General features: G+C 41.9%; 1 protein-coding gene across 5 annotated transcripts in view; it reads left to right on the top strand.

Moving 5' to 3' along the window:
- The window catches only part of SH3PXD2A (SH3 and PX domains 2A), a 465726-nt gene that overhangs the window by 411525 nt on the left and 40014 nt on the right, over positions 1-14187 (top strand). For all 5 annotated transcript variants that reach the window (XM_074999223.1, XM_074999224.1, XM_074999226.1 and 2 more), the window contains 2 exons: positions 637-750; positions 7273-7356. In XM_074999223.1, coding sequence (XP_074855324.1) covers positions 637-750; positions 7273-7356 — 198 coding nt within the window. The remainder of the gene's footprint in view (positions 1-636; positions 751-7272; positions 7357-14187) is intronic.

Below are 14187 nucleotides of genomic sequence, written 5' to 3' on the forward strand. Positions count from 1 at the left end.
TGAATTCCATTAGTGTTTGTAAAGCATGTTGTGATTCTAAAGCAAGAGATAATCTAGAAAGGTTTCTTTCTTAATCCCTGAGCTGAGGCATCTGTAGACTACTGCCTTTGATTTTTATTAGAGACCAGATGGATGAGAGAGTAGGTTTTATTGAACCAATGGCTGTTGATGAATGAGACAAGCTTTGAAGCTACACAGAGCTCCTTGGCTTTTTTGCTAGGGTTTGCATGGCCCCTGCTGTTTTTCCTCTCGGTGTCTTGACTGAGGCTCTGTCACTAATATTTGTTTTAGGTGTTTGGGTCAAAGACTCTGTTAATAAGATTCCAGTTATTGGAACAGGGAGAGGGGTGGTGGCAGAAGTAAATTCTGACCTGAACTCTTGCTGCTGACTCCCCGTGTGGTCTTTGCCTCTGAACAATAATAGGCACATCTGGATAGCTCTGTGCAGTCTTCTGATGATACAGTGGAAATGCTAAACGTTGTTGTCTGGTTTTATATTGCTGCGGGACAGCTTAACTGCACAAGATCACTGAGTTGCAGAGCTATGACTGTTTCAGTTTGTGTGCTCAATATCTCAGCAGAGCTCTTGATGAGGGACTTATTCCTTCCAGTGTTGATGAATTCTCTCTCTTACAGGCTGGTGGTTTGTGAGCACAGCAGAGGAACAGGGCTGGGTCCCTGCCACATACCTGGAATCCCAAAATGGCACTAGAGACGATTCAGAAATCAACACATCCAAAGCTGGGGAAGGTGAGAATTCTTTGGGATCTGGGGACAATTTCAGTGTCATTTTCATTTCAGTAATCGGATGCCTTTTGAAAGCAAGGTACCAAAGACCAACTGCAGTGACTGGATGAATGATTTTTTTGTTCTGGGTTTTGTTTTGTTTTGTTAAGCCAGTTCACTGGTCATTTTTGCTATCTAGTAACAGAAAAATGCACTGCCATGGACGAGATCATACTTTAGTACCAGACCTGACTGTCTTCCTGTTGGACAAGCAAAATACTTTGGAAACCCGTTTTTGCAGAGTGCCATTTCGTTAATGGTAGCAGATGGCACTCAAGGACCTCACAATCTGAGCAGCCTGTGTCTTTGCATGTCTTGGATATCAATATTCTGCTGTTCTGGGAGAAAATTTGCACAGTGAGGTAATTTCTGTAAAGAACAGAGTGTCTTTGAGTAAAACAGTTTCCTGAAGATAATTCTAGTACTTATTAGAGATGCTCAAAAGAGGAAGAGAATGAACTCTTTCCCCCTGCCCTTTATAATTCTTCCTCTCTACAGAAGTTCAGCATGTCTGCACTGTATTCTTTAAATTACCGTTTGAATTTTATTTCATTGTTTGCTCTTGTGGGTGAAAGAGTTAATAATAATAAATAATAATAATAATAAAAAAAAAATTTAGAACTATCTTGTTGCACTACAACTGAAAAGTCGCTTGTCCTGGTAAGAAGTGGGCTCACATGTCTATTCTAAGCTTCATCGTTTTGGCTAGGAGTACTTGAATCTGGCTATAAAATGATAGTATTATTTCACCTTTGTCATCTTACTCTATCATGAAAACTTAACTACATTTTAATGGAATATTCATGCAATAACTGTGTACAAAGGACGCTGTTTTATTGTGAGTTACTCAGCTCTAAAGAACCCATCACTGTAGTATCTGGGTGCTTCTTATCTAATGTCCCCATAATGGCATTCCTTTCTGAACCTCCTGTCTGAATATGGTATTGGGGTGATTGCTGATCTCTTCCCCCATCCATGCCCACCCACCCTTCCCCACCTCTAGTACCATGCCCGAGAAAGACCTCTGTGGTTTATCCCAGTCTTCCATACCCTTCATCTAAGATGGCCATATCCAAACCATTACTGGTTTGTAGACTGAGTATGATCTTGACTTGGATGTAAAAAAATGGACAGGCAGTCAATGAATCAGGCTGGTGCGATGTGTTCTTTTCAGCAGAAACATCACGGTGCATAAAAGTAGCTTGTGTCTTTAAAGTTTGCTTTCACTGATTTTGTTTGAGCTTTTTTTTTTCTGAAACCTCCCCATTTTCTTTTCTCCTAGCTCACTCTAGGTGTTTCAGATTTTGGAGTTGCTTAAGGCTTTCATACCTTCTGATTAATTTCTACCTGTTCTTGTTCATCCATGTTACCCAGTTCAAGTTATTTCTCAGAGCTGTTGCCAGATGGCCCACATAACCATCAGACACGCACCTTTGAAGAGTTCCTATATTTCTCCTTTCTGCCCTCACTTTTTTATTGCTCTCATCAGTTATGCTCAACACAGTGTGCTCTCTTCCAAAATTGGATCTGCTGAAATTTGAGACTCTCCTTTGTCTTTTCGATCTTTGCCTTCTCAGTTCCTGTGACAAATATTGTTCTCTGCTGTTGCTTTGATGTGCTCCAGCTTTCCTTTTCTCTACATTTTCAATAATTATTTCCTTTTATGTCATAACCACATAATCAAAGACTTCTGTTCATTTTTTGTCCTATTTCTTGTGTATTGAGGCTATTCTTTACCTAGCACCATAATAAAAGGCTTGCTTGGTGACTATTGCATAGCAAGCCTTCCATATGAAGAGAGGAGAGAGTCACATCCTTTAGTTAGGAGACAGGGGGCATGTGGTGGCGGTTAAGAAACAGAATAAATGTTTCTGCTTTTTCTTCTGATTCACAGAATAGGGGAAGTCAGTGAAACATTTAGACGTTTCATGTGCTACTTGACCTTTTTAGTTTTTGTTTTGATAGTATATAGACTAGTATGGCTTTCTCTGTTACATTTAGACACGAACGAAGTAAATTAAGTGCTCGATCTGTGGAACACACTGCCACGGTGTCAAGTAGGAGTTTAGTAGTAGTCAAAAAAAAAAAAAAGTTTGGCCATTTAAATGGATGCGACTTACCTTTTCGTTGTATTAGGGTAAAAATGTTTAAGGGGGATAAACGTCATGCTTCAGGACCAACCATCAACTGCTTGGATGGAAGAAACTCTTCCTGTAGGCAGCTTATTTGGTAATGTTGTTTTAGCAAAGAGTATCTTGTAGCTTCTTTCTCTGAATCACCTGATACTCATTACTGTTGGAGACAAGTTAGTAAATGGGGTGGACTTTTTCTTTGTCTGATCCATTGTAAAGCCTTGTTTTTTAATAGAGACTCTGAATGAAACATTACTGGTAATGACACTTGTACTTTTTATATTGCAATTACTATTTTCAATTTGCTTTCTTCTAATTCTGGTCAGTCTCAGCGTAGCCATGCAAACCAAGTAAGTCTTCCCATTGCAACTGAGACCTGGATTAGAGAGAGGCTAGTAGTCTTGTATAAGCCTGTTTCAACTGGCATTAGAGGGAATGTTTGATTCGCAGACCAGCCACTTTTATTCATGAACTGTAAGAAGACCATTTTAAGAAGAGATCAGAGGAAGTCAATTTAACAGGCAGTAAACCTGTAGACCTCAAACCACACAATTATTGGAACAAATTTTTTTTAGGAATTTTTAAAGATGTTTTATAACAATGAAAAATAATCAGGCTTGTTACACCTTAAAGACTTACAAATTTGTTACATAATAGGCTGCAAGGTGCTAGAGGGCTGCTTGTTTGGTGGGTGGTTTTTTTTTTTGTTTGGTGTGTGAAGCTACGGACTAACACTGCTACCCCTCTGAAACCAGTTTATATTGATGAGTAACATCAGCACCTATCATAGCTATGAGACACAGAAGTCAGCACTGGCCCCACACTTCACATCTCAGGACTGTTCAGAGCTAGTATTTTTGGTTTGAACCCTCTTCTATGAGGCCTCCAAGTCTAGGATATAAAAAGAGTGTCCTTAGGGGTCAGGAAGATACCTGTTACGTGGGGAGATTTTTAGACCTGTTCAGGTAACACTTGCTATGAATGGCTGTTGCTGAGAAGGGTGCCAGGTAGGATAGAACAGTTGTTGTGTTCATTGGCATGCCTGCAGAGTTGTTTGTTTGATGCCTGTCTCTGATGCTGCGTTTGAGCAGGTTCCTCAGTCCATATCTAAGTAAATGGAATCTGTAACTTGTGTGTTCTCTCCCCAAGCCTTTAAGGTTGTATCTTCCTGCTTCTCTTTGATTAATGCTTTCTAATGCTGCCCTTTTTCTGTCTCCTCTTGATTTAGTTCTTAATTCTGATGTATCTTGACTATAATCCAACCACAGCTCTGCCTCCTGCAGTATGCCCTTAACTTCCATCCTTTGGCATAATTCCAGAAAAATTAGTCTTATGCAAGGAAATGTCATCTGGAGAATTTTACCAAATTTAGATTAAACGAGTGGAGAAAAATGACCATGAGCCAGGTGTGAAGACAGCTGTTCTCCTGTCTAGGATATGTGTTGTAAACCTTTGCTCAGAAGCCCAGAACAGTTACAGGAAAAGGCTTACTTTAACATAAATTAGACTTTTGGCCAAAGCTTTGTAGCCTATAAACTGCAACTTGCCCTTCTTACAAGGGGAAAAAGTCATTCTCCTGTTCAGACCATTGAGTCCCTCCCTTCCACCTCACATAAAGACCTCCTGGTATAGAACACTGATTCCAGCTGAAAGTAACTTGGCTTCCAGTAGGGAAGAGGGAGAAGTACTGATTATTCAGAGCATCCAGAAACCCAGAACTAATGATTCCAGGAATATACAATGGCCTGTAATTCCTGCCGTTTTTCCTAAGCACTTAAGTTCCCACTGAATGCTATAGGCTCCCGATCTCCCAAACTAGTTTTCTTCAGGGTGATATTTATTAGTAATATTTGTATTACCGTAGCAGCAAGGAACTCTAGTGGTGAGTATTCTGCTAGGCAATACGCAGACACAGAACAAAGAGGATCTCTGGCCCAACAAGCTTATGATTTAAGACAAGAGAGCTACAGACAGAAAGGAGGCTATAAGGAAACAATGAGGCAAGACTGGCCAGCATGACAGGCTGTGGAGTCATCAGGCTGGCAGCCCCATGGTTAAGTTTTTTGGTGGTATCATGGAAAAGGAGAGCTTTAAGCATGATGAGGTGGCTTGGCAGTTAGCTTTCAAGTATGCCCTCCTTCCAAGTGTGAGCGGCAACATGGGAACAGGCACAAAGAGGCTTGTATGAAATTTTAAAAAGTAATAATTAGCAACCTAACGCTGAAGTTGCCAAATTAGCATGGAAGCCTTCATATAAAAGACCAGAGGGAAGGTCTACACAATGACAAGTCATGCTGAGCTATGTAATTTGACATAAGCATAACTGAAATCAATGTAGTTCAGAACTTAATGTCCCATCCACACCACCCAGGGTCAACAGGAGAAACTCTTCTGTCAACTCCCCTTACTCATCCCATTCTGGTGCAATACCAGAGTCAACAGGAGAGTGATCAGAGGTTGATTTAGAAGGTCTGCACTACATCTGCTAAATAAGTTTATGCCAGGGTGGGTTGATCGCTGTGGTGTCATATCTTCCCAAAGTAGACATGAGCTCAAAGCTTGTGGCTTCGTCTTGCCTTTCCAGTTCAGTGGTTACCATATCAACATGAGCAGGAGTGAACTGAAGGACTGTCCCATGCATGTGACCTTGTAAACCTGTTTGCTGCTGCTTCAGTCAAGAAGTGTCCTCTGTGCACAGCTATTTTAACAATCACTTTTACAAGTCTTTTTTTTTATCGCTGTAATTTTAAAACAGACTGTTACTGAGCGTGAAACTAATTGTCAACTCTGACATGTTCATACTTCTTGAACCCCTGAAATTTTAAAAGCTAATTGAAGACTAATCTAATGGTAGGAGACTGAGGCTCTGAAAATAAATTGCTGAGCCTGAGCCAAGGCATGGGGTTCTGGAGATGAACTTCTCCGAAGCCTGGGACTGTTCAGATATTTCCATATCCGTTTAATTTTAACCATCACTTTCTAGTCAATCTTTAGGAAAGCTTCGGAATATTAAATATATTTTGCCTGGACAAAATATTTTTAATCAATTTGTTGTTTATGCAGGTCCTATAAATACTTACTGTTAATAGACGCATGCATGCATTTAATGGTAATACTGCAGCCCCAGCCAAGGTCCGGGTTCATTCTGCCAGACATTACACGTAATATGATGGCATTGCCCCAGAGGTCTTGCACCTGAGTAGGAGAAACAGCAATAATAGCTCTTCACAATTTCAAAGTCCTGGGCACTTATCATCTAATTTATGGTATAAAAACAAAACTCTCTAGGCTACGTCTACACTAGCCCAAAACTTTGAAATGGCCATGCAAATGGCCATTTCGAAGTTTACTAATCAAGCACTGAAATACATATTCAGCACCTCACTAGAATGCCGGCAGCCACGGCACTTTGAAATTGACGTGGCTCGTCCAGACGAGGCTCCTTTTCCGAAGGACCCTGGCAACTTCAAAATCCCCTTATTTCTTTCTGCTGTTAGGAATAAGGGGATTTTGAAGTTGCCAGGATCCTTTAGAAAAGGAGCTCTGTTTGGACGAGCCATGCAGTGGCGAGCCGCATCAATTTCAAAGTGCTGCAGCTGCCGGCATTCTAATGAGGCGGTGAATATGTATTTCAGCGCTTCATTAGTAAACTTCAAAATGGCCATTTGCATGGCCATTTTGAAGTTTTGGGTTAGTGTAGACATGGCCCTAATGGTCTAAAAGGCAATAGCAAAGAATACTATGAGGGTGCATCTACACTTGCATTCCTCTTTCAAAAGAGGTATGCAAATGAGGTAAAATGAAAATGCAAATGAGCTATAAATTTGCATTTGAGACCTCATTTGCCTATTCTAATTTTGAAACAGCTTCTTTCAAAAGAAGAAAGCCAGTGTAGACACTGCTCTTTTGAAAGTAAACCCCCATCTTTGAAAGACTTAATTTAATGGAAAGAAGGATTCTTTCGAAGATGGGGTTTACTTTCAAAAGAGCAGGGCCTACACTGGCTTCTTCTTTTGAAATTGAAATAGGCAAATGAGGTGCTAAATATGCAAATTTATACCTCAGTTGCATGTTCAATTTACCTCATTTGCATACCTTTTTCAAAAGAGGAATGCAAGTGTAGACACACCCCTAAAGGCAGTGACCATCTGTTGTATGTTTCTGGAGCTCAAGAAGTTAATTTGTTTTCTGTATTATATAAACTAAAACCCAAGAAGGTTTTTTTATTTATTTATTTTCATTCCACCTAATCAGGTCTTGGTAACAAGACCAGTTCTTGTAGTTAAGTTATTTTATTCCCCATCCCTCCATCATTTTTCTTTGTTTTTATGTTTCCATCCATGTTCCAAACTAGTTTCTAAGCGGCGCAAGGCTCACCTGAGACGCCTGGACCGGCGATGGACGCTGGGCGGGATAGTCAACAGGCAGCAGAGTCGAGGTGAACAGCTTCCTGTGGCATAGCACCCTTAAAAGCACACAAGCTGAGCTGCTGCTCCTCATGTCCTGCCATGCAGCATGCCAGAAGGGAATGGTTGGCATTTCATTGGTTGATCAACTCTCATTTACTTTCTTTCTTACTTAATGATTTTAGATGTGGGCATAAGCTGCAAATTCAGATGTAGATTTCAAATGTCACAAAGTACTAGCTGAGGGTATTTGGAACCAAAGTTTGGCTCAACTCACCTAGATGAGCCAACAGCAAACTCAGTGCTGATATCCGGCTCCTCAGACAACTTAGGAGCAATCCGACCTGGTATTTGCTTCAGCCACATCTCTACTCTTTCCTAAGCTTAAATAAGGGACTGTAAAAGCATCAGTTGGTCCTCAGCAAAATGGAGAAAATATCAAGAAACGAAGGGAGGTGTGAACTGCAAAAACATCAGAGGTTGGGTTTGGGTCAGCACCTAGGAGCTTCTCCAAACTACATTTGGAATATTGAGCCTTTGAGAGAATGTATGAGCTTTCTGGTGATATTTTTGATTTTTCCTGACACGTTAGTAATGCCATGAGGACTCTCCTCCTGTTGGTGTTTTTCCACCTGAGACAGAAACCACGAACACCCATTTGTATAGAAGTTACCTCCTCCCAAAAAAAATTGGGGGGATAAAAGAGCCTGGTGTCAAGGATTCGGCCTTTCCTTTTAGGGAAAGGTTTTGATAGAGGTTGTACTGATGCTTACTTGCCTTCCTGCTATCTGTAGATTTTAAGAGGAAGGGAAAAAAACCCATAATGCAAACATTGACATTATTACTGAATTTTTCCAAAGAACTGGAACCACAAGAAGCCGATGAAGTAACCAGAATTGTGGATTAAAAGATTTACCTCTCTGTGGGATAGTCCTGACTCAGCAGGGTCTTGGTGTCAAACCAATATATCTGAGGGAGGGAAGGAATGAAAGTGACTGTTACTGCTCTTTGCTGGGAGGAGATCTACGCACAAGTAAACCCTCCATTAAATAAAGAATACTTTTAAAAGGGCTACTATGTGATGACAGAAAAGGAAAACTTGTGAATTTAGATTCCACTGCAACATGGATGATTTTATATAGAGAGAAGAGTTCCCCAGCTGTCACAGACCATTAGGTTTCCAGGGGTTTCCAGAACACACTCTTTTTTTTACCATAGTTCCACCATCCAGGAGACGACAAATACAGTAACACCAGATCTTATTCCTTGCCCAACACAGTTGTCCCTGAGCCAATGGAAAAGCCTCTGAAAAATGCATCATAGAGTCCAGTCCCATAAGAATGGCCATGATGGGTCAGACCAAAGGTCCATCCAGCACAGAATCCTGTCTGCTGAGGGTGGCTAATGCCACGTGCTCAGAGGGAGCAAACCCAAGAGGCAGTCTCTCTCCTGCCATGCATCTCCAGCCTCTGACCAAGGCTAGGGACACCATTCCTTGCCCATGCTAGCTAGTAGCCATTAATGGACCTAACCTCCATGAATTTATCTAGCTCATCTTAAATCCTGTTACGGTCCTAGCCTTTACAGCCTCCTTTGGCAATGTTGACTGTGTGCTGTGTGAAGAACTTTCTCTTTAAACCCCCTGCCCATTTTTTTTAATCTGGTGTCCCTTAGTTCTGATATTGTGGGAACATTTTCAACATTCACTTTCTCCACACCACTCGATTTTTATATACCTCTAACGTATCCCCTTAGTCTCCTCTTTTCTAAGCTGAAAAGTCCTAGTCTCTTTAACGTCTCCTCTTAGGGGAGCTGTTCAAAACCCCTAATCATTTTAGTTGCCCTTTTCTGAACCTTTTCTAATGCCCATATATCTTTTTTTGAGATGGGGAGACCATGTCTGTGTGCAGTATTCAAGATGCGGGCATATCATGGTTTTATATAAAGGCAATAAGATATGCTCCATCTTTTTTCTCTATCCCTCTTTAAAATGATTCCTAACATCCTGTTTGCTTTTTTGACTGCTGCTGCATGCTGCTTGGATGTTTTTCAGAGAACTATCCACAGTGACTCCAAGATCTCTTTCCTGATTAGTTATAGCTAAATTAGCCCCCATCGTATTGCATGTGTAGTTGGGGTTATTTTTTCCAATGTGCATCACTTTACATTTATCAGCATTGAATTTCTTGCGCCATTTTGTTGCCCAGTCACTTAATTTTGTGAGATTTTTAAAGTGTTTTAGTCTGCTTTGGTCTTAACTATTGTGAAGAGTTTAATATATGCAGACTTGGACACCTCACTGTTTTATCCCTTTCTTCAGATCATTTCTGACCAAACAGCTGAAGGAGAGAGTCAGCAGTTCACATATGTTTTCTCCCAGGAGAATCCACCTGTTGCTCTTGTATGGTCTCATGAAGTTCTGATTTACAGTTGTATGTTATATATATTGATAGCTGTTTGCTGTGAAAAAGCAAAATATAGAATTTTAAAATATGAATTTGCTTCCAATCAGTGCAAGATTGTTCCCTCCAAACATAGTTATCTGGTTAGTTTAGATGTGCTCTTCTGGCCTCAGCTGTGTGGGGTTAGACTGACTTAGCCATATGTCATAAGCCTTGTATAGCAAATGGCTGAATGATTGTTCTTGAGTGCAAAGGATAGGGGCCTGTGCCATTCAGAGCAGTTATATATGGCCGGTACCAGGCACTCTGTGGCTGCCACTGCTACAAATTAATTTGTGATTTTTCAGATGTTAGAGAGAGAAGTTTATAAATGCTTCAGTAGTTGTCAGCAGGAAGAGGAACTCTCAAGAAGGATCTAGCTTTGTTTGATAAAAGGACCCTTCAGGAATAAGGGGAAAATGACTAGTCTCTTATGCCTATTTTGAATCAAGTTGAGGAAGTTTCACAGTCCTCTGGGATATTAAATGAAGTTTCTGGCTCCATGAATAAAAATATCCCAACAGTAAATGACTTAAATATCTTGGTAGCACCCTTTTCACTTAGTGTAAGATGTGCAAAAATGACAGATGTGACCTGCTTTTAGAGCATGAGCATTGTTGCTGGACCTTTCTTTGTAGGCAGTTGGAAATACAGTGCCCAGGTTTAATGTAACGGTTAGGTCATGATCCTTGCACAGCTGTAGAGCTTATACTTTCAAGAATAACTCTCTCAATGTACGGCTAGAGAGATTTAAAAAATACAGCTGGAGAAGGTGCAATATCAAAAATAGAGGGATGTGAGGAGAAGCCTGTCTTTCATAGCCTTCCACAGCATCCAACTTAAAAGAACAGTGCATTTGCAAATGATACATGCTCATCCTGTCCCTGTGAGAGGGCAAACTCTTCCTGAGGCTAGAGCAGAATACTGGCTTAGGTAGGCTATAGGGCAGGAATCGCTTACAAGGTGACTTCATGCAGTGGCAGCTGAGTGTATAGAGTAGGATTTCAGAGTCAAGCTTAATATCTTAAATGTCTCGCATTTGACACTGGATTTTTTATTTCCATATCGACTTTGTGCACAGGATTTTCAATGAGCCCTCCATGTAACCCTGAAACTAACTGGGTTTCATGTTTGTGGCAGAGTACACCACTACTCCTGTGGCTTGCCTTCCACAAAATGAATGATTTGTTCATGTGATTTTATGCCTTTTGTTTCCTGCTTAGTTTGCAGTTGAGGTGGGCATCTGTATTGTGCACCCACTGTGTGTGCAGGCATGCATCTGTTTCTGGGCTGCTTTAATTAAGTGGTCATCAAACACACAACATCTGTTGAAGAGATCTTCAACACATGCCCCTTTCGAAGCCTGCTCTCGTTTGTTCTTTGGGTTTAATGCTACAGGGCACAATTTGAGAGTAGCTGTACTATCCAAGCTCTTCAGTAACTGAGTTTAAATTTTGGAGACACTGCGGAGAAGCAAGAAACTTAGGAGTCTGGTGAAAAAGCAAGAAACTGAGGATAAGGAGACACTGTGGTGTAAAGTGAGTTCAGAGCTTGGAGTTGTGACTTGAATTCTGGGTCTGACTCACTCTGGCTGTGGTTTGGGGAAGTCCAAGTAACCCCTTTTTTCCCCTCCCCTAAACCTGCTCAAGAGAAAAAGGAACGGGCTCATGAGCCTCTGCACTGCTTTCCCTTCAAGTGGAATTGGAGCTAACCTGTGGACGTGCATGTCTTATATGGTGTTCTGCAATTTTAAGTTACTGAATTAGTATGTTGGCAGTCATTCCTCCGTCTCTGGCTCAGAGGGAGACTTCGCCACCTCGATGTTGGTGGTCAGCCAGTCTCTGGGGACAGTTAATGAACTGAAGACAGCCGTCTAGAAGACCCTGGCCCTCAAGCAGGTTAGAGTAATAGGCAGTCTTGCCCAGCCTTCTGGCTCTGGCAGGTGGAAGACAGAGGGCTTTTGGCCTAAGGTATGTAGGTGCCCCCCCCACCCCCAACCCTCCTGCCTAAGGCCACCACATTGAGTAGGTCTACTCTTCTCCACCAGGTTCCAGCCAAGGGCCCTGACAGTCCCTGAGGATTCCACTACTGGGTTCACAGGGATCCAGCCACAACACTCCAAGCTGAGCACTGACCACAAAAGCAAACTGGAGTGTGGCTTCCATGGGCTGCTACTTATCACAGTCTGGGAAGTGGCTTCAGTATCCAGGGATCCTGTTTCCTCTGGTTATTCTGTTGCCAGCAATCTCAGCAGCTCCTCTCCAGCCTGTGCGCTCTGGTGGGGTAGGGTGCTACCTTGTTCCCTCACCGGGCTGAAGCTTGCGGCACACACGAGGCATTTCTCCTTCCTTGGCTTCTTCCCAATGGAGTGGGAGGCTCTGCTTCTTAATTCCTAATTCCCTTCAACTTCCAGTCCTCTGGCTGGACCTAGCCGGCCTCTTTCTACCTGGGCACAGAGTGGTCCCTCCCCATCTAGCTCACAGGGAAGCCATTCTGCCTCACTACATGTGTAAAGTGTTTGAGAACTAAACAAAAGCTTTGCATGTTCAGCTATTCCTGAGTGGCCTTAAAGCCCAGCTGATCCCATCCTGTCTTCAGGTACCTGCACCAGAAGGATGCTTTGAACTACTGAATGAGACAGAGCTGCACAGTGCAATTTCGGCACTCTTGTTTTGTGTTTTTTGGCTTCAATTTCTTGTTTTCTCATGGGGGATCCAAGGAAAATCAGGTTTTGCTGCCTCCTTCCCCATTGAGGAAATTGCATGTGCAGTAGTTCAGAACCAAAAAGAAACTTTATTTCCCCAGTTTTGAGAGTTGGGTTTTTAGTTCTGTGCAAAATACTTATGGATGGAAAGGAGAGGCTGGTCTTCAGATTAGCAGCCTTGTTGATTATTTTTTTTATTTGTCACTTCACAATTAGTGGCACAAAAGTCCTTTTTGAATGAATGTGTTGCCTTCTGGAAAGGAGACTTTTTTCCAGAAGCAGGTCTGACAAAGGAGGGGGAGCATGGAGAGAGAGCGAGACTGCTGACTGAGGGGAAAGGATTTATTTTAAAAGCAAATTCTTCTGTGGTTTGGAAATGCAGGATTTGCACTTTTGCATTTTTCTTTTAAATCTTAATTGGATAATTCCCAAACCAACCTCTCTGTGTTCCAGCATTTCAAGTGAGAGTCATGTCAGAGAATGACAGCAAGATATAGACAGACATCAGTGAAGTAAAGGGTATTGTTCCCTACCTTAGTGCTTAAAACACTGGAGATCGAGCAGAAATATAGAACTTGGAACCAGGAACTCATGGGTTGCAATTCTAGCTCTGCCACTGAATTTCTCCCCCTCTTGCCTTGGATAAGTCACCCTTCAGTTTCTGGATCTGTAAGTCTGAAGGCAAGTTAGCCACACTGCAGGCAACAGAGGAATTGTTTAAATAGTACATGGTGCTATAGAAGCAAGGCTCTGGCCCCAAAAAGCTTAAATAAGAGACAAAGGAATGAATGGATGCAGTTGACAGCTGTGTTAGAGGTGCTTCTTGGTAGTACAATTAATTGTCAAATTGAACCGGGTGGTTTGTTATACTGGGCATTAAATTAACATTATTCAGCAAAGTATGATGGCAGGGTAGAGAGCGAGCTTGGCACCCTGGAAGACTGTCAGGTCCAGATGCAGGGGACTGAATGAAAAAAGGCATGGGGCTGGGGAGAACTGGTAAAGGGGTTCACCACCTTGGGTTCAGGCCTCATCTTGCACCTGCCCCAATGCACCAGACTCTGGCTTGTTAACCTAAGGTCTGAGCATCTACTTTACTCATTTGTAACTCCAGATAAAGAATTGTTGATCCCTCAGTCCTAACTTGGGGGTCCAGCCTCTGTGCTGCATTAGGTGGACCTTAGTCCAAACACCTCTATCCCAGGTTTCCTAGCACCCAGTCAAAATCTGTGGCTGCTCCAGCCCTGTTTGTGGTGCAGTGTGGGAAAACTGGACATGCCGCCAAGTTTGACTGTATAGATGAGATGGTATCACAACTCCAGTGTGTAGCCACACTGTCAGGCCAGTCCTGTAGAACACACAAGCTAGTGGCACTTGTCCCTTGCCCAGAAAAACTTAACAGATCATCAGATCATAACAACCAAGACTACAGGCCACATACAATATGAATAGACAATGCTATGTAACAATAAAGTACAAAAAAACATGAAGATTTTTTTTTCCTGATGTCACTGATCCAAATTCCTGTCTTACATATATAGCCCTTTGAAACAGTTAGAATGCCTATCGCTGTATTTCAGAACAACTGACCCTGACATTGCCAGGCCCATGATATGGAACTATAAACAATTGGAAAAAGGAAACTGTCCACAGGTTGTACAAAAGAATATGCAGATTATTGGACATACGAGGCAGAAATCTATGCATGGAGCAAATGT

This window comes from Carettochelys insculpta, chromosome 7, assembly GCF_033958435.1.
Source record: "Carettochelys insculpta isolate YL-2023 chromosome 7, ASM3395843v1, whole genome shotgun sequence".
Taxonomy (NCBI): domain Eukaryota; kingdom Metazoa; phylum Chordata; order Testudines; family Carettochelyidae; genus Carettochelys; species Carettochelys insculpta.